At 37.3% G+C, this 20,333-nt stretch overlaps 1 protein-coding gene across 1 annotated transcript in view; it reads left to right on the forward strand.

Moving 5' to 3' along the window:
* The window catches only part of nol4lb (nucleolar protein 4-like b), an 89,148-nt gene that overhangs the window by 16,310 nt on the left and 52,505 nt on the right, over nt 1-20,333 (forward strand). The window contains exons 3-4 of the mRNA XM_056732213.1: nt 1,645-1,756; nt 4,899-5,008. Of these exons, the coding sequence (XP_056588191.1) occupies nt 1,645-1,756; nt 4,899-5,008 (222 nt within the window). The remainder of the gene's footprint in view (nt 1-1,644; nt 1,757-4,898; nt 5,009-20,333) is intronic.

Genomic DNA, 20,333 nt, shown 5'->3' on the forward strand with positions numbered 1-20,333 from the left:
TCCCTTTTCTCTCACAAACCATAAATGTATCACATGAGATCTTTCATAAGTCCATAAATGAGCTCGATCCACCTTTTAGTTCTGTTACATGAATAATTTGTAATGTGTGTTTTAGTTATCAACACATATACATTGTCTCCTGCGTGTTGTTCCTTGTTCTTCACCCGCCTTACAGCTGTTGGTCGACATGTATTAGGGAAGGGCACAGCTTTTCTCTGGGCATCAGGATTTGAGTGTGTGCTACTGTCAGGATCTCTTGTAGGCTCTTGAAAGGTGTAAGCTCAGTTTTTTGGCAGTTATACAGGTTCTGCAGTGGGGTTTGTGTGTTTAGTTCCACTCCTGCCTCTGTAGCGCACATACACAATTGTGCTGCACCCTCCAGCTGTGGTGCCAAGACCGCCCATGCTTGTTTGTTTGAGCCTCATGGGAGAATGGAAAGGCATAAGGGAGTTAGAATGTGGGGGTTTGCTGTCTCTCTTTCTCTCTCTTTGTCCGGTTTAGTGGCAGGAGGGTGGATGGGAGACAAAATAGGGAGATATAGAGAAAGAATATATTACAGATAGAAAGAATATAAAATTATATCAACCAGGAGAAAAAGTATAGCTTTTTGAATAAAGAGATCAATATTGGTAATTGTGATGATAGCTGCAGCGAGAAGGATTTGTTTGTTTATAATGATTGTTGCAAATTACAATTAAACACTCTATAATCTGGTAAATAACACTGTGATGTTGTGAGTGTTAGTGTATATGAATAACACTGTTAAGGGTGTAAGGACTCGTAATTTTAGCACTGGCAAAAAAGTATGTTTACGTAATTTAATTTTTTTCTATGTGGTAAAACATTTGAGTTCTTAAATTACAGAAATGTAATTTTGCTGATCAAATCCAAATGTATAAATGTTATTTGAGGGTTTATTTTCTGGCGCCCCAGTGTGCCGGAATTTTCATTTTTTTACAGGATTTTTTAACAGGGTGTAAGTTTGTTACTGTTTTTGGTTGTGTGAAGTGGTGTCTTCAATAATGTATTTTATTAATGTTATCAATGCCTGCAAACAGTTTGTTTTGCTCTGGAAAAAACAATTTACAGTGATTTGATGTGTCGATACAATGTTTATTAATAAGAATCAACAGAAGAGAATTTGTCCTAAAAAAGGGAATTAATAAATGATTGCCTGCAACTTTATGTACAAGATTTATGCAAAATAGGTCCAAATTGGACTAAAAATATCTTCAAAAAGGAAAAAACTATATGAAAATTCTGTCATCATTTACTCTCTTGTCATTTCAAAATTTTATCACTTTCTTTCTTCTGAAAAACACAATATAAGATCCTGTAACAAGGTCTGCTAAATGACTAAATGTAAGATATTTTGATGAATAACCCCACAATGGTGGTAACCATTCACTTGCAAGAGACACATTTATGGGAATGGGAAATGAAATGTACCGCCTTTGTTCGGTTACCAACATTCTTCAAAATATCTTCTTTTGTGTTCTGCAGAAGAAAGTCATAAATGTTTGAATTGACAAGGGTTGGTACATGATGACAGAATTTTCATTTTCAGGTGAACTATCCCTTTAAGTTTGTGGATTTGACAAACCCTGAGAGGTTTAATACTGTGTGTCTGTGTTTGTGTGTCAGATAGCAGAGACGTACGCGTTCCTGCCTAGAGAGGCGGTGACCCGTTTCCTGATGAGCTGTGGAGAATGCCAGAAGAGGATGCACATCAGCCCCAGCGGTGCAGAGTTCAAAGGTATCACACGTGCACTATGACCAGGTCTAGATGTGATATATATGGGTGACTGATTTTGGCCAAGCAGGACGTGTTCCTGGATCAGCATCCCTGTAACATGCTTATCAACTGGATTTCATGGTTAGGGATGGGCTTTGTTCTTCTTCTGGTTTAAGAGGGATTTGATGGTTGGGCTAGGACTGGATTGATGGTTGTCTTTAGATAGAGATTTTCAGACATAAATTCATGATTTTAAAGAAATTCACAGAGCCATCGAGCCAAAATGCATTCATCTTCATACATATTCATACTTATAATGCATCATTAGACAACTCATTGTCTTTGTGAAGAGAAGCCCCTCTCGTCCCCTTTGTCCCCTGCCTACCCTGTAACAAGGCACTACCCCCCCAACTGCGTGCCAGCCTGAAGCTAATGAAACCCCCTCTGGCCACACCTCCCACACACACACACATACGAACAACGTCTGATTAGGCTGTACTCACCAGAGTGTCCTGCTAGCCTCCATACACACTGCAATTAGCCCAATTACAGGCCTTTTAACAAAGAAAATGCCTCTGAAACCAGATTATTTCTACAGAGAGAGAAAGAGAGGGCTTGTGGGTGGAATCCATCGGGGGAGGAATTTGATTTGGTAGATTTTCACTGGGACGGGGAAATAGGTAGGAAAAATGTGTTCTTTGTTGTCAATCCGGCAAAGCTGAGATCACAGGTGGTCCACAAAAAACAAAAACAATGGTTTGAAGGATCCTAGGGATTTACACGATTCATGTCTCACCGAAAGTGTCTTGAATGCACCATGAGCTACTTTGCATAAAAGTGCTTACCAAATGCATAAATGTAAAATGCATTGTGCATTAGAGTCAGAGTATTAACCCAGGGGAAAATGGGAATGAAAGTTACACACATTTCTCCACCATAAAGAAGTCCTCAGTTTTATTTATGTTATCGCAATTAAAAAAAAAAGCCAGATTTTTGGCCAATGCAGGAATTCAAGGTGTCTCAGTATACCAATATTGACAATAGTTGAGCAGATGCTTTTATCCAAAGCGATTTTACAGTGCATTCTAGTTATACATTTCTTATTTGTATTTTAATTGTTATTTTGTTGGCCACAACATGAGGAAAACATAATAAACAAAATTAAAGGTGAATTTGATTGGTAGCATTATTTGTCCATAAAAATATATAGATATCATTACAAAAATAGAAATTCTTTTTGACAAAGTGATAATCTGATATCTTGACATCCCAGGTAGAAATGGTATTTGTGACTCTCACCCATAGCAGCTGTATTCAGTTTCTCAGATGCAGGTTTTGTTGCAGGTTTTGTATAACATTTACTGTAATATTAAATCTTTTTGATCAGAAATAAATGGATGAATAATATTGTACACTCTCAGCCTTGTCAGAAGCTCCAACTGTACAGTAACATTGGAAAGCTTTATATCCTCACACAGAGACTAGAGAAATGAAAGTGTTGTGACACAATGTTCATTGTGTTATGAATTATCATCTGTGCATTATTAAGTGCTATTACTGTATATTAAATTCGATTAAATATTATAGACTGTTAGATCATTTAGATTAATTGATACGTTTTAAGTGTTCATCCCCTATTAATGACACACTGTGTTTTATATAACCTAAGGCTAGATAAAAAGACCCTCAGACAGGTAAAAAACACTCCAAAACAAACTTGTGTTATTTAAAAAAAGTTGTTTTCTGACACACAAAATACTGCCCTCAAACATCCTGCTTACTGCAAGATAAACAGAAAAAGAGAGAGAGAACGTCTCGCAGGTCTGAACTGTCAAAGCGTTGTGTCAACGTCGGGCTTAGGTTGGGTGTTGTTCATAAAGAGTGCAGCTAATTGGCTTCTTGCCCATGGGGGTGCTGGGATCTCCCCCTCCTCCCGCTCCTCTCAGCTCCGGCAACCCGTACAAAAGTTCAGAGCTGAATTATTAAAAGTAATTAATAACTGTACACTCACTCGATATTTAATTGACACTCAGGCTGCGCTTGACATGAGGTTTTTATCCACATATCTGCTATTGCTTCTATGCAACTTAACGATGTTTATATATAGAAAAGGATTATTAGTCGCACATGTTGAAGATGTGGCAAAATCACTTATTATTATCGTTCTGTATTTGATAATTTGCCTGTAAACCCTTTTCTATATTTTGTTTTGTTTGCTTTCTGCCTTATTGCCTTGCCGTGAACCCCAAAATGCAGCTGTAGATACGCTGACTCGATAAGAGACAAAAGAATGTGCCCAGCCTAAATGTTGTAGTTTTTGTCTTCTGTTCTGTTCATTTAACTGAAAAGATCCTGAAGGAATATTACAGTTTGTTGAAGTAAATCCATGTGAAATGAGAAAATGAGGCTGATCAATAAACCGCAAACAGCTCATCCATTACTGACAGACTTTGTGTATGTGTGTGTGTATCAACGGGTAAAGGGATGCTTCATGGCTCTTTTAACTCAAAGCTGATCAAATCCATAACTTGCCAAAAATGCCTTCACACTTGTGATGTCTAAAATGGACGTTTCTGGAAAATTCTTCGCAATGTGTGCGCAAGTGTGTCTGTGTGTGTTTGGGCTGCTGATATTTGTAAGCTTGTCTACTTAGGTAGACAAAGAAGACGAGTCTTTGTGTGTCTGTGTGTGTTTGGGCTGCTGATATTTGTAAGCTTGTCTACTTAGGTAGACAAAGAAGACGAGTCTTTGTGTGTGTGAGTATGTGTGCATCCGTTACACACAAATACACTTTCACACACTGACAAATTAAGCAGCAAATCTATCATCATTATTTTCTCCGTCAATTGTTTTACATGTGACTCACAAAAACATTAGAGAGGCTTCCTATTTCATAATAACAAAGCGGTGGGTTTAACACTGAATCGATTTTTCTGTGAATGTTTTGTAATTCGCACATTATAGCATTCTAATTAGGCCTTTGTTTGCCAATGTTAATTGGATAAAGAGACAGGAGCCTTCACAGAAAACACTGGGGTAGACACTGCCCTCTAGTGACGTCTCAGAGAAATCATATCTCTACAGGTTTATTTTGTATATGTATCACCATACACAGTGTCTATAAAATATATCTGTCATCTCATATTTGCCAATCTTTTCTTAGAGAACAATCAGCCAACCCATCTGTCCGCCGATCTCATCGACTACAACATGCCCCTCACGACAACCTACCTGAAACAGAAGAAACTGCAATGCATGAACAGCAACAAGCAGGTACAGCACAAACATTCTTATCAGACAACATCCCCTATACATTCATACAACATACATCAAGTCTGCAGAAAGCCATCTCATTTCATTCTATCCAGATGGCGGGGAAATCACTGTGGGCGTTGTGCATTACTGCCAGGAGGTGCTGTACTTTGGTTTGCATGTGAAGCACCGAGACTTTTTTAAATGGAGAGTTATTCAGTATTGTGCAAGACTAAGGAAAGTATATTTAATGAGTTTAATCGTAAACTCGTCGTAACAAGCAGTATGAACTGTGCAACACTGGTCACCCGTGAGTGGGTGGGGTGGGTGGATGTGACTTTGTGTGTTATGATATTTGGAGGGATGTCGCTATAATTCTCTTCTCATTAAGACGTGTTCTGTGCAGCTGGATAATTAACGGAGGTGTGAGAAAAGCAGCGAAGTGCCAATCTCACGTAGAAAATCAAACCATTCTTAAAGTCACGCACAACTCGATATTTATACACATACATTACCCTGTCACTTGAAATTGGAGCTCAGTTTTAAAGTTCGCTCTGTGGACAAATGTGAGCGTTGTGGGCGTAAGTCTGACATTAATGCTTGGAGTGCGGAGAGCAAAAGAGCGATTTGCTTGTTCTGCTTGTGTTTCTGTTCCTTTTCCCCAACCTTACAAATCTCTTATTTAATATATGCGTATGGTCTGTAAAAAACGAGACGTGCCTGATAACAACAAGCTGAGACTTGGATAGTGATCACCAGCATGCAATGCTGATATGCTGGTGTCCCATCGGGCATCTCAATTAGCTTACCCCCCAAAATGACCAGCTTTATCAAGCAGGCCGACTGCTAGCCCAGCAAATAATCTGCACATAAATTAGTATAATCTCCCTTAAATTAGTATAGAGGGCATTGTCCTAAAAGGATAGTGAAGTCAGAAATGTAAATTCTGTCATCAATTACTAACCCTCAGATTGTTCAAAATTTCTATAAATGTCTTTGTTCTGCAAAACACAAAGGAAGATATTTGGAAGAATATCAGTAAGCAAACAGGTCGCATCCCCCGTCGCCTCCCATTGTATATATTTTCCCTACTATAGCAGTAAATGGGAGATGAGATTTGTTTGGTTACTGACATTTTTCCGAATATCTTTCCCAGTGTTTAGTGGATCAACAAAATGTACACAGATTTGGAGTAAATGATGACAGAATTTCATTTTTGGGTGAACTGTCCCTTTAAAGGACCCCATTTTCTGTTGTTGTGTTTCAAATGCAAGTCACGATTTGTGTTACTACAATTTGCTTTCTATTTATTATTGAGTCTGTCTGTGCACTGCAGTTGTTTGCTTTCAATTTTATGTGCAGTTCTTCCAAGAGTTACCTTATATAACATTTTCTAATGCAAAACCATATGGTTTATAGGAATCTGTGCTTTGAATTCATAACTTTTTTTTGTATAACACTCTTTGTGTTCGGGGAGAAGACAGGAAGTGAGCATGAGGCACTTTCCAGAAATACGTTACAAATGGGTGTCCCATTACTTTTAAGCATTAAAGGCTCAAATCACATCACATGTCTGGATCCGCTGAAGCGGTTATTTTGTACAGTGCCACCTCTTTGGTTTTGGATTTTTCAGAGACATTCAATTCAATGAACACAATGTCATAATTTTCAAAAGTTGGTATTTGTTAAATCAACAGTTAATTCTATGCAGTAAAAACTTTCCAGATGATGTAATATTTATATTTACATTTAAATTTACATTTAGACATTTAGCAGACGCTTTTATCCAAAGCGACTTACAAAGAGTTTAGGAGCAATAAGCGATAGTTCATAATTTTTTTATATATATTTTTACTCTTTTAGTGCATAATGAAATGTAACATTTCTTAAGAAAAGTTAATAATCTTCTTTAAGCATTAATCAAACTTGACAATTCAGCCCTGTTATTAAAAATAAGAATAAATAAAAAATAACTCCAATCTGCGTTTCAACCTAAACTAATGTTACTCTGTTAATTTAGCAGAAAAATAAAAAAGCTCTACACTCTAAAACGAAAGGTTAAAAATAAACCTTTTGAAGTTTCTGGAGATTACAACTGTGGGGGAACCTTAAAGGTTAATTTTTGAACCTTTTTAAAACGGTTAAAATTGGAACCCTCTCTGAAAGGTGCATTAAAGATCCAGAAGAGTTCCTTTTGGAACCCCTTTGTAGTTACCATTTCGGTAGTAGTATTATATTACACATTATTCTATAACACATGATACAACACCATGATTCTCCATTAAATATTTATTGAATACATGGATTTTTAGACAAAACACAAAATGACAATACATTTTATTTAACATCTGATTGTGATATGTATAACATTAACCAAGTAAAATACTTCTGAAATAAAGCAAGCACCTCACTGCATACATTTATTTAAACAAACAAAAATGTCCCTTTTAATCTGTAATATGTGATCATATTTGATCATGATTACTCACACTCATATTCCAAACCCTCCTGACTGTCTTTCCTTAGCTTTTTTACTAGCAAAAGTGAATGGTGAATTTGTCAGTCAGTAATATTCTTCCTAACCTCAGCCATAAACAGAAAGTAAGTCCATTAACTGATTTATGCAGTGCAGAGCTGTGTAAATCCCAGTTGTATGATCCTTTGTTTTTTTTTAAAGTGCAATAATAAGTTATACAAATACAACGGTAAAAAAACATTCAGAAATCACCTTTTGCCCATCAGCTGCCACATTGCACTGATGTAGGCTTCACTGACACCTGAGAGAAAGAAAAACAGACAAATTAATAAAATAACAATTAACTTTAAGATCTTCAACTCTGTAATTTTAGATCGTAATGATATCTCACACAGTAGATCACAAAAGAGAGATATGTATCATCAGTAAACATCAAGATGCCACAGCGTGAGGTAATGATAAGGATCATTCATTCATGTTCATATTGCTCTTATTGTATATTGCCCAAAGATTTGGACAAATTTTATTTTGATGTTTTAGCATCATTGTTTCAAGAAACTATAATAAATACACCCCCTTTAAACTGACCGAAAATACTGAATAGAGAGAGAGGCAAGAAACCTGAATATAAATAATATGTTCTATACGTCTGATGGTTATCAAGATCATTGAGGAAAACTTGCACAGCGTCTTGCACAGACAAATTCTGCAGCACAGCCAAACCTGTGTATGATGGCCTACTAAATACAAAATGCAAAATTTATCTAAATACAAAATTTATCTCTACATAAATTCACCATCGTGAGCTTTAAAAGTGCGGAGCAGGAGAAGGCACAAATGCATAACATGGGTGGACACAGCTCTAGAAACAGAACACCACAGATAAGTGAAACTCATTTGTGTTATGTTGTGTACTCTGCAGTACTCAGAACTCATTCATGCCACAAGGCTTTCTCAATAAAATGTATTAGTCACAGATTATGCATTTATCAATTTAGATCAAACATTACCTATAGCATGTTCCTTGTGATAGGCATAAATGGAGATCAAGGATTATCCATTCATCAAATTTATGTAGGCTTTTGACTCGTTGTACAGGTTGTGGTTTCCAGATGAATGGCAACATGACAGTAGAGAGGCACATCTGGAAAACCACAAATTCAACAGAAAACGCATTGAATAAAAGCTATACAATAATAAACCACAGTAAACTTGATCAAGAAATCATTGGTTTTAGTTAAATATTCAGTCTTGTGATGGAAATAATCATAATCAAGATTAAACGTTCAAAGTTAAAGGGATACAGTACTTCACACAAAAATGTAAATTCTCTCATCAATTACTCACCCTATGATTGTTTCAAATCTGTTTACATTTCTTTGTTCTGCTAGAAGATATTTGGAAGAATGTCAGATCTCATCCCTCACTGACTCCCATAGTATTTATTTTCCCTACTATGAATGAGATTTCAAATATCTTCCTGTGTTCAACAAATCAAAGAAATATATACATGTTTGTAACAATCCGAGGGTGAGTAAATGTCTGTTTTTTTTGGGGGGGGGTTAAGTATCCCTTTAAGACAGACTACTGCTGACTTAATGCAGATGACTGACACAGAATGTATTAACATATTAATATGTTATGAAGTTTAGTTCTATACTTGACATAATCAATTATAATAGTCACTAAATCAGCACATGTTTACCTAAATAAACAGACTGTTTATTGCTGCTTGTTTTGCCTTGTAGTCTACAGTTACCTTTTTTTTTTACGTTAAACACATTAATCTTAATTAACGTTCAGTACTTACGCTCTGTGACAACGATTGTTGTCGATATTGGGTTGCTAGAAATTAAGTTCATCCATTTTGAGGTGCGTTGTCACCTGCGTCTTAGCATCTTTACCCCTTTCAATGATAATGTTGTTTATCTTTTTCTCTAACTTACTTGTAAGAAATTGAAAGGGGCGAAATAATTCACACAAATGTTGCCTTTGTAGCACTTTACATCTCTCTTTAAGCGTTTTCACTGTACTAAATAGAAAAAAGGTCACTTTGAAGTCTGTTAAGTTAACTAGCAGAGCTTCCATCTGTATTTTAATGTAATTTAATGTTACATTTCATTTGTTTTATTTTCATGTTTTCATAAAGGTCATAGTAATTTTGTTTGACCTCAGATATACGAGCATTTCATCTCAGTTCCGACCTCGCAGCGTCAGTCAAATACTTTACAGTTTCTTAACGTTTCGCATAAGTCAGCTCCGCGCTAATGTCACTGCATGACTGCAAGCATTTTGGATCACAGAACACGTCTCCCTGCGCTCGTGATTGATTGATCTGCCCTGAGTTCATAGGTCGTATTTCCAACTATGCGCAGTTTCCGATGTTATTTCCAAGTAGTATATGGAAAGAAGCATTCCGAGTTTGCTTGAACGTAGCACTGACCCTTGAACTCATAAGTCTATGTCTAAGTTTATTGTTTGAGATGGTGGTGTCCTACTCTCAAAAATGTTGTGTATTTAATTTTTTTATATATAAATCTTTAAATATGACTAATGTAAACTATAGTAGACTAAGAAAATCTAGTCCATCTCAGAAAAGGTTCAAAAAGGAACCTTGGTAACAGGCCAGGTTCTAATTTGAACCCTTCTGCCACAATAAAGGTTCTGAAAAGAACTTCTAAACGTTTACCAAATAACAAGGAAACCTTCAACTTTGAACCTTTTTGATTAATAGAATTTCATATTTGAACTTTAAGTTATTTTTCCACCTCTAAAGGTTCAATATTTTCTAAGAGTGAAAATAATTGGTCCGAACTCCTGAGATTGACATTCAGATCCATCGGTGAAGACTAATCTGATATACAGTAGAAAAATGGAAAACACAAAAGTTCAGAACTGCACAAATAACCAGAAGAATTAGAAAAGAGGTCTGTGCATGAATACAGGAGCGACGGTACAGCAGCAAAGGATGTTGCGGGGAAGCTGACAGGCCCTGCAGGACGTGTGTGTCCAGCTCAATTCAATAAAGAAGGAAATTAGCAGCATCCTTCCTGTTGGCTGCAGACTCTGGTCTCTCAGAGGGTGGTGGAGGAGATTAAAGAGAGGGGGAATGTTCATTATCGTTTATGGGCTTTTTCACCCATTCCCTTTTCAGGAAACTCATTTCATTCTCTCACTCTCTGTTTCTCTTAGTTTCTCTCTCTTTTTAATATTCTTGAGAATTATATAGTGTAGAAATAAGATTTGTGTATTTTGTCTGCACATTTGGATACAGAAATCCAGTTTTAGACTATATTTCTAACAAATAGTTATTGTAGTGTTAAGTATTATATTTATTTTGTTTGTCAAACATTAGCAGTGTCACTGACAATCAGCAGGGGTGAAATGTTTTGTAGTGTTAGTCTCTGGAACATGGTGTTTGTTCTTCTGATAGGTGTATTGTGCCATTTTGTCTGTAGGTGGCAGATTTACCAAACAATTGATGTTGCTAACTGCATAACTGCTAAATAAAGTTGGTTTTTAACAATTATTGTTGGGAACTTTTCTCTAAGAAACTTTATAAATCAGCGGGAACAGGTAAAGACCTAATTTATCATTTATTTTTAATGGCAATTATTATATTGTATAACTTGTGAATGTATATGGTTTAAATGTATTGGCATTTTACATGTATACAATTTTTTGCATGATTTAAGACCTTACTTTATCACACATTACTATAAATTACATTGAATCCTCATTTTTAAATGTTATATGAATAAAATAAAGACTATTGACATTATCTATCATCATGCATTGCTTTTAATAAATCTATTTTATGGTGTCTAAATATAGTCAATGGACTTTAGCTTCTAAATGCCTTGTATTGTGACCTAGAATTGCATTTTCTATTTCTTCGAATTCATGTACTTCTCTTGAGGACTCCATTAGTGAATCATAAAGCAAAGTCTGTGTGTGTCTGTGAGCGTGTGTGTGTGCGCGTGCACTTACAGTAGATGTTTACTGGATAATTGAGACGGTATAAGGGTGGAGAGTTGTCTGTATTGATCTATAGGAATAGAAGAACTCTGATGAAGCTTTAGAAGCAACACATCCATTCATCATAAATGTCATGAATAATTGCACAATCAAATATTGTATAAATATAATCACTGGGTATATACAAGTACTCGTTCTTATTATTAAACTATATCACCTTTATTATACAGACACTGAAGGGGCACTAAGCAGACCGAATGAATTTGCAATTCTACTTTTTCAACTTGCCATCTTCCTCTAGGAAAACTCAAAGCAAATGCATATTTTTTCTCAATACATATTTCTAGCATTATTTGACTATAGAAGAAGATTAAGGCAGAAAGAAACGAGCAAAAAAGAGGGAGTGTAACGTTAGTGGTTTTGTTTCTGTATCTCACTGTACAAGTACTTAAAGCAGGGGCGTGACGTCAGTGTTGGCGACCCCGCCCCTTCTGTTAGGCTGGCTGACGGAGTGAGTCGCAAGCACGGGGCTCGCGGGCGCAGCAATATTGTTGCAATATTAAACGAATAGAGACCGGAGAGCCAGGGGCTGAAACGAGGGGGATCTTACAAGAATATTAAAACCACATTGCGTCCACCAGCGTAGGTAAGAATTCAATTTATCAGCCGTTACTTCATTATATTAAAGATCTACTTATTATTTTCCCCTCAGCAGCGCAATATCAATTTGTTTACAAGCGCTACCAAAGGCTATTGGAAGGTCGTAATGTATGTTTTATTCTTTCAATTAGGCTTTTAATTCTGAGTTATGGCATCTGTAAATTGGGCAGTTAAAATGATATACGATGTTTGTATCATCGCTTAACCTCCAAGACAAACGCAATAGCCGTTGAAGTTGAACATGCAGTTTATATGACTGAATAAGCCAAGTCATGTCATTTTAACACGTTTGTTATAGGGATACAATCGTGATGTTTTTGCGCCAGTATAGCTCGAAAGTGCACGTCTGAAACTGTTTATCAGCATTTATTTTTCAAGTTACACTTTATTGTTGACATTTTTTGCTTTATTCGTGCGTTTTTGACCGTTAGTTTCTCTATAAACACGCACGCGGGGACATGATAACTTCGAGTTACCATAATTTCACAGATTTTTTACATTTATTTATTTACTTTTTTAATTTACTGATACATTTATATTTAAGTGTATGGGATTGCAACTGTTCTGACAACTGTATTTTGTATATTGATAACTAATGTGCCCACGTGCCTTTTGTTGTAACCTGGTCTGGTTTGACAGGCTATCATTACATTTAACATGTACACACAAAGGTTAGATACCCTAAAATAGCTCTTTAACTCACAATATCTCAGAAAGTGCTTTTGTATCATTACCTGAAGCATTTCTACAGATTATTTAACAGATTTGGTCATAATTTAAAGCGCATGTAGAATTACGTCTTGAAATGGTTCAGAAAGGATTCACTTCTTACAGTCTCCCTGTTTTTCTGTGAATGTCAGCAGGTGGTTTTGTAGGCTGCTGTGTGATTATATCCAGCTAAGGAAGAATGACACTGAGTCAGACTGCAAACTCTACATTTATTTCTCCGTCTTCTCAACCGTCTTCCTTCCACTGCCTCTCTTGTTCCGCTCCTTATGTGACTTTTCACTCCATTTTTAGCATGACACACTACCCCACTTCATTTCTATATTGTGTCATTCATTTCACGGAGATGGTTTTAACATCAGGTTCCGGTTTCCAGGCTTAACTTCCATACAAAGAGGAGAGAAAAAGCGAACGGCCCATCTCAGCCGAAGAAGGGGGTTAAAGGCTTTAAAACTGCCTTTATCATGCTCTGCCTTCTGCCAGAGCTTCGCAAGGATATAGCTATACCAAAATGAAATCACTTTTACTGACCCTCGCGTCTGCAGCCTGTCCAGCAAAAGGAAGGCCCCCTGAGCCATAATCCCTCCCATAAAGCCGAGCTGCATGCAATGAGGATCTCCATGCTCCTCCTCAACCTCCTCCACTCCCACACAATCCCTCTGTCGCACCAAGCCTCCCAATTCCTCTTTCTCTCGCCCCGTCCCTAGGCCTATTGTTCTTTGTATTATCCCAATGGTATTCCAATGACTGGCTTTTTGCTCCATTGCTGGCTAAGAGTGTCTGTACCATCCTCTGCTTTTCTCCGGTCATTACAAGACACATCAAAATTCCCATCTGGGATCCTGAGATGTGCCTTTTTCTTAGCGCAACTGTTTTCGTGTCCCTTGGGTCTGTATGGCCACTTGTTCCTGCAGCTCCACAGATGGCAAATGTCATGGCTCAAAGTCTATGTGAGATCAGTATTGATATATTAATAAAAGTAATATTTATCTTCGTAATCTTTCTTCAGATTGTAATGAATTACTCCGCCTCATAATGTCTTTTTGACAGAAGTCACCAATGAAAATCCCCAATTCAGTTTTCGTAGCATTACTGCGACTGGTTTTAGTTGAAATATTTCTGACTGCCTTGTTGCATCTTTACCACCGAGCAGTCTTTTGTCCTCACATCTATGTGTTCAAACTCAGAATGTGTGTTTGTATAGTTATTATTGTTTTTTACAGCTCATGTGAGCATCCAGCTCACCAATAAGGCGCTTTACTGATGATGGGTCACCCCACCGTGTAATTTCCTGTCTTTTCACGGCTCGTTTCCTCTCGGGCAGCGCGTGCTTACACCCGAGGGGGGAATCTAGGATGTGACTTACTCTGCTCCCTTGTGCCCTCAGTGATGTTCTGCGCTTGGTCAGTGCTGCCTGGGTTAAGCTCACTGTGTGTAAAGCTCAGCCAGCATATCGCCAGACTGTCTGTGCTTAAGCAAATGGGCTTTCTGGAGAATACTTTTTTAAAGACTAGAATTTCTCATCCATTGTTGGTCCTGGCTAGTTAATGCTGGTTTGATGCTAGGCCTGCTGGTTAACCAGTAAAATGTACCTCGTGAAGTGTTGACCAAGGATGGTCTGGATAAGATAGTGTAATTTCTAGAAAATTAGACTAGATTTTTTTTTTGTTCATTATTGGAAAGACCAGCACGCTATGTATAAAACCTGACATATGCTGGTCTTTTTTTTAACCGGGTTGCCTGTTTTTTTTTAATCTGTGCTTTATTTGCAAGATCATTTGTGGAGGAGAGAAAGGAGGTTAATGGTTGACATAGCTTTAGGGCCGAAAGGATTAGAGACGAAAACAATATTGGGTCTGCTTGGGTCTGATCATATAAGGCTGTGTATGTCATCTGCCTCTCAATTCTGTCGGGTTGCTGATTGCTTCTAACAATTAGAAATCAGCCTGTCAGGGGAAACCGCCTTTTCCATTTTCTCCTTTGCTTTTCAGCTAAAGATATACACAGCTGATCTGTGTGCACACTTAAAAATGAAGATTCACATCAGATTCAGCAGTGCAGAGTGCTGTCAGAAATAGTGCGCTTGTATTTATCATACTTGATCTTCCTGCTTAAGTCTCCATGCGGAGCTGTGTCTTATGCCACAGGGGCTGAATTGATCAGCCTCTTTGTCATGCTTACAGAAAGACTGGGAGACTGCGGGAAGGGATGACTAGATCAGTAGCAGAGGTCATTTGGACACAATAGTGCAGAAGATACATTGAGAGGACATTCTTTGGTACAGAAAGGGAGAGCTGCGATTGGTTGCAGAGTCACACCGCACGGCTATGCCACTCCTCTCTGTTGACTTGGATAAAGCTATTGCTTCAGAATATATCTTACAGGAAGTGAGGTCATCAAAATTCTCGAAACAGCATTTAATTTGGTTAACATATTATATTCCCTCTGTGCATTATGTCTGAAATTTTCTATATGTGTGTATATTCTTTAGTTCTGGGTTTAAAATATTAAATTTGCAGAGATGGAATCCATATTTAAATATAAAACATGGTAACTGATACCCCCAAGTAAATTAATTATTTAGCTAAATTTATGAAATACACCTTTATGGTAATAGTATTGTCATTGTTTTAAATTACTTTTACTTTGAGGAACCAAACATTACTGTTAAAAAAACATTGTAAATGAGCAACAGTCAAATCATAAACAACTTGAAACATGTTAAAGCGGCCATGATACGATGTGTCATGCATTCTGACTTCTTTACCATGTTAAACATGGTCAACTTGTCAAAAAACGAGCTGGGCGTATTTCGTAGTATTTCTGTGCTCGATACACTCCCCCATCGATCGAACAGGTTTCGGAAAGTTTTTTTTGAACATATAAAACTGTTTCGCAACAACGTTTCTAAATCCCTTATTGGACAATTCTCCCGATAAAGCACGCAGCACGGCCACATGAGAGCAGGAGAAGGAGCATGCGCAGACGTCACTTTCACTTGTAAGCAGGAGAGAGAGCATACGTTTGCGAAGTTCAGGTGTTTGTTTGTTTGTTCACTGCATTTTGATGATGAATGTTGGAAATGGTGGATATAACGCTGGATTTGGAGATCGCTTGAAACGGATATTTGGAGTCGTCCCAGCGCTAAAAGATGCTGGACATGAACCACATGCGGTGACTGAAACCGATGTCTGTGTTTTGTTGACAATGGGTGCTTTGGTTCAGCCTCCCCACGCACGCACAGTATGTTTTCGAAAACAATCGTGATGCTGTATCTATCTTTTATAAACGTGATCAAACTAAATACTCTTTGAAGATACGAAGTATGCACTACTACTCTATAGGTACTCAAGAGGAATATGAGATTGGCAGAAACCCTGTGTGCTACACCCGCTTTAAGAAAAAAAAACAGTTAAGAAAAAAAACAATTTCAAAATTCAACTTGAATAAAGGCGCAATTCAATTTTTAAAAGTTTTGGCATTTTGCCTTTATTTGTACAGCTTAGTGATATAGAGGACAGGAAACGAAGTAGGAGAGAGATGGGGGTGGGTTCGGTAAAGGACCACGAGACGGGAATCGACAATGGGTCGCCAGATGCGCAACCGTCTCTGAGCACTGCCCACGAGGCTAAAGGCTCCAAAAATTGCGGTATTCTCTGGACGAGTGGCGAAATATAGATAATGTTCTCTGAGGCATGTGCATTAAGAATCTGGGATTTCCCGAATCAATATTGTTTCTTTGAATTGAATATCAATTAAAATTGAAGAATCTATATCCAGCCGTAATATTCTTATTTTTTATTATAGACAAATGGCTGTATGTTTCTTGTTCATAGTATTTATTTTTAATCACTGTAAAATGATCAAATGACTCCATATTTGTCAAGAATTGTCATGAAATGGCTCAATTTGAATATCCATCCTTCATATTTCCACCAGAGTACTCATTCAGTACTAGAATTAAAGAATGTTCGTTTAGTTGCTCCACTGACTTGCTTTTAAAAATCACATGGTCTTTCAAAATCTACCCAAGAACATCAATATACCAAAACTGTCCTTTCAGCACATATAGTACTCAAAAGAAATTTGAGAACATAAAAAAATCATCTTCTATGTGTTTCGTGTAGCATTTCAGTAGGGGAATGATCACTTCTCATGCTGTGAGGGTTGCAAGATCATGTGTTAAGAACAGCATTCATTCAGGAAGCGCATTGATATGACATTGATTTAAAGCTGCTGTATAGATACAATGAATACCTTTCTGTGCATTCTGCACTTTCAAGAGTGAACTTGCCTATTCTTTCCTCCTTATAAAAGCTTCATCTTCTACAATGAGAACTTCAGGGTTGAAGGGTGTCAAGCTCAAGATAAAGTGTCCCTCTTAATATCTCACGAATAACAATAGCCAAAAGTTCAAAATCTCATTTGCATTCAGACTCTGTCTACACTAGTGCGTTTTCATTTGAAAACAGAGTTTTCGTTTTCAAAGTGCTCTTTGTCCACACTAGCGTTTTCAAGCGTTTCCCTAACGCTGCGTTTATTTACTTTCTGCCTTATTATGTCGTGGCAATGGGGAGCAAAGACACCGTTTTTTTTATTAGATCGACAATGAGGTTACTTAGAGATGTTACTGTGGTTAACACGAGACTATAAAGCTGCAAAAGTAAAACAGCATTTGTTAACATACCTTTAAATATTCCATCTTCTAAAATTAAATCTAAAGGATGCGATGCATGAACTGACATTAATGCTATCAAACAGGACAGCAGCCGAAACAACTGCGTCACATGACAAAAAACACCCCTCAGTTTTCCTCATCCACACTACAACACGAAAACAGCGTTTTCCAATGCATTCACTTTCGAGTGCGTGTCTGTTTCAAAAGCGGCATCTCAATGTGGACAAAAGGCCAAAACAGAGTTGAAATTTACGTTTTCAAATGAAAACGCATTATTGTGGACAGGATCTCAGTTGGTTTAAATGGTTTTTGAGGTTATTTCTGCCTATGCAGAAATGAATTGTGGGTAATTTATCTAGTCAGTGAAGCACATACAAGAAATGTCATTACGTTTTTGACGAGTATATGTAATAAATTGCCAGTTGTCGGTTTGTTTTAGTCAACATGTCAGATTTCATGCAGAGTGTGGAATTGAGAACAGAGTACTCTCAAACTGTGTACTTACAGTAATTGGCTGCCTGGAAATCTGCTTATGTGTACAAAGTCCACTACTTGGGCTGCTAAAACCATAATCTGAATATTTTATCACAAGACACAATCACATTCTATAGATAGAAATATATGTTTTTAATGTAAATTGTGTATTGACTGCTTGAGGGCTGAGGATACAGGATATGTGATTGACAGGTGCGGTTATCCTCTCAAATGTTGCACATGCATATGTTGTATCATTAGAAGAAGTGGTCTAAAACAGGACATAGTTTATCTTGTTTGGCATCAGTACACAATAGTTTCAGCTGTTTCTCAGTTACTTACTTTAAAGATCATTATTTTCTGTGATTCACTTATTATGATTCTTCTTGTAATGTATAGTTCATGAATATTCTTGTTCTTCCAGTGACTATTACATTGATTCTTTAACATATGTAATATTTTTTGATAAAAGGTTCTAGTTAAAAGCTTTGTTGCAGAAACACTTGACCTAAAAGGTCCTTTTATCTTGTGGTAACTTTAAAGATTGTATTCAGCAAGCTGTCTTTTGTATTGGTGCTGTGCTTTTTATTTTATACCCTTTCTAAAAAAAATTTGATAGGTTATTGACAAATATCCATGACGTAAATAACACTGGTCCAGAAGTACTTCCTGTTTCCAGTTTTTTATATTTTTATATATTTCACATATTTTTGGGTCTTATAAATGCTTGTTTTGGATTAAGTTGTAAATATTATGTTGCTTTTATTTGTGTTTTGTAATTTTGTGGTTTCAAAAAATTGAAACAGGAAGTACTTCTGTACAAATTTTGTTGTTTACGTCATACAAAATATTCTATTGACAGTTTAGTGTTGGTTGTTATTTTTGATGTTTGTCAAACTGTTATGATTATCCTGGAAATGTTCATACACCCCTTTTGTCTACCATTTATCTTCAAACAGTTTGTCCAGCCCCAAATCTCGTCATTTGTTGATACAGCATTGTTGGGCCAGTCGAAATGTTTAAAGAAACTGTAGTGAAAAACTCTTACACCCTATAGCCAAGACAAACTATGAATAGATTACTTATAAATTCTCTAGAAATTATTAGAGAGGGAATTAAGACGTGGAAAAAGCACACACTTCACCTTTAAAGCTCATGCACACCAGATAGAGACGGATAGAGAAGGGATGACTCTTTGACTCACTATCATGTCTGCTTACTCTTTTAAGCTTTTGTTCTGAGCCGCATATAGAATAATGGGGCAGGGCTGGTAACCGAGTGTACAGATTTGGTTTCGCCGCTCCTCACAAAGATGCAGAGGGGCATCAGCAGGCAGGAATATCTCCCCCACCTCCGTCTCCTCTGGATCAATGAATGTCCAGTCAGAATCATTGATCACACCCCATCTTTATGTAACAGAATGCTTCATATTTTTTGCCTGTGGCTGACACTGGGGTGTAATATCACAAACAGACACAGATATCAATCTGTCTGTTTGTCCTTCCAGTTATCTGCACAGATAGCACTTTATAGTGAGCTTTCAATGACAGTGTTTTGGCACGATTATGTATGTTGGGCATGTCAGTGGCGGTATTCTCTCTTCATGGTCGGTTTTTCCTTCAAGATCAATATTCTGCAGTGGAAACTCACGGTGTGGAAGATGTTAATCCTCGTTGGACCTCACCGCGTGTGTGTTTGAGGGTGCATTGGGGTATGAATGGTCGGGCTTATGTATCGTGGTACAGACACGGCTCTCTTATCAATTCGTTCACCTTTCTGCGCTGAAATGATACAGTGCGTTTCCTTAGGTAGCTATTGATCGCACCGTCCCCGCTTGAAGGAAGTCGACAGCAGAAGGAGAGAGAGCTTTTGTAACGCGTTCAGACAGCTGTTGGACGTGAGAAACATAGGCTTTGACGTGACTGGCAGCTGTCAGTGGCTCACCGGAGAACTTGGAGGGATCTTATGACCTTGTGTGCGGTGGATGTGTTGAGAATTTGTTTGCCTGTATCTGTCATGATTTGAGTTCTGCTGCTCACCACATGCTGCTGCAAAGTAATGAAACACGTCATCAACGTGAAATATCATAAAACATGCATTTAGCAAGAAAACTTAGATTGGATCATAATCCTTATTCTGTATATGACAGGTGGTGGAGAGAAGAGGTTGACAAATAAGAGGGCTTGTCTGGTAAAAAAACATTTTTTTTTATAACTTAAGAAACGATTTGTGCATAACCAGGAATGTGTTGGTCACTTTTTATTATGTGTTGGCTTATGTCATACTGTTCCGCAGTATAAAAGCTTTTTTTCTACACTGAAAATGTATATGAGCTTTTTCTTTAATATTCTCTC

Source organism: Triplophysa dalaica, chromosome 20 (assembly GCF_015846415.1).
Source record: "Triplophysa dalaica isolate WHDGS20190420 chromosome 20, ASM1584641v1, whole genome shotgun sequence".
NCBI lineage: Eukaryota > Metazoa > Chordata > Actinopteri > Cypriniformes > Nemacheilidae > Triplophysa > Triplophysa dalaica.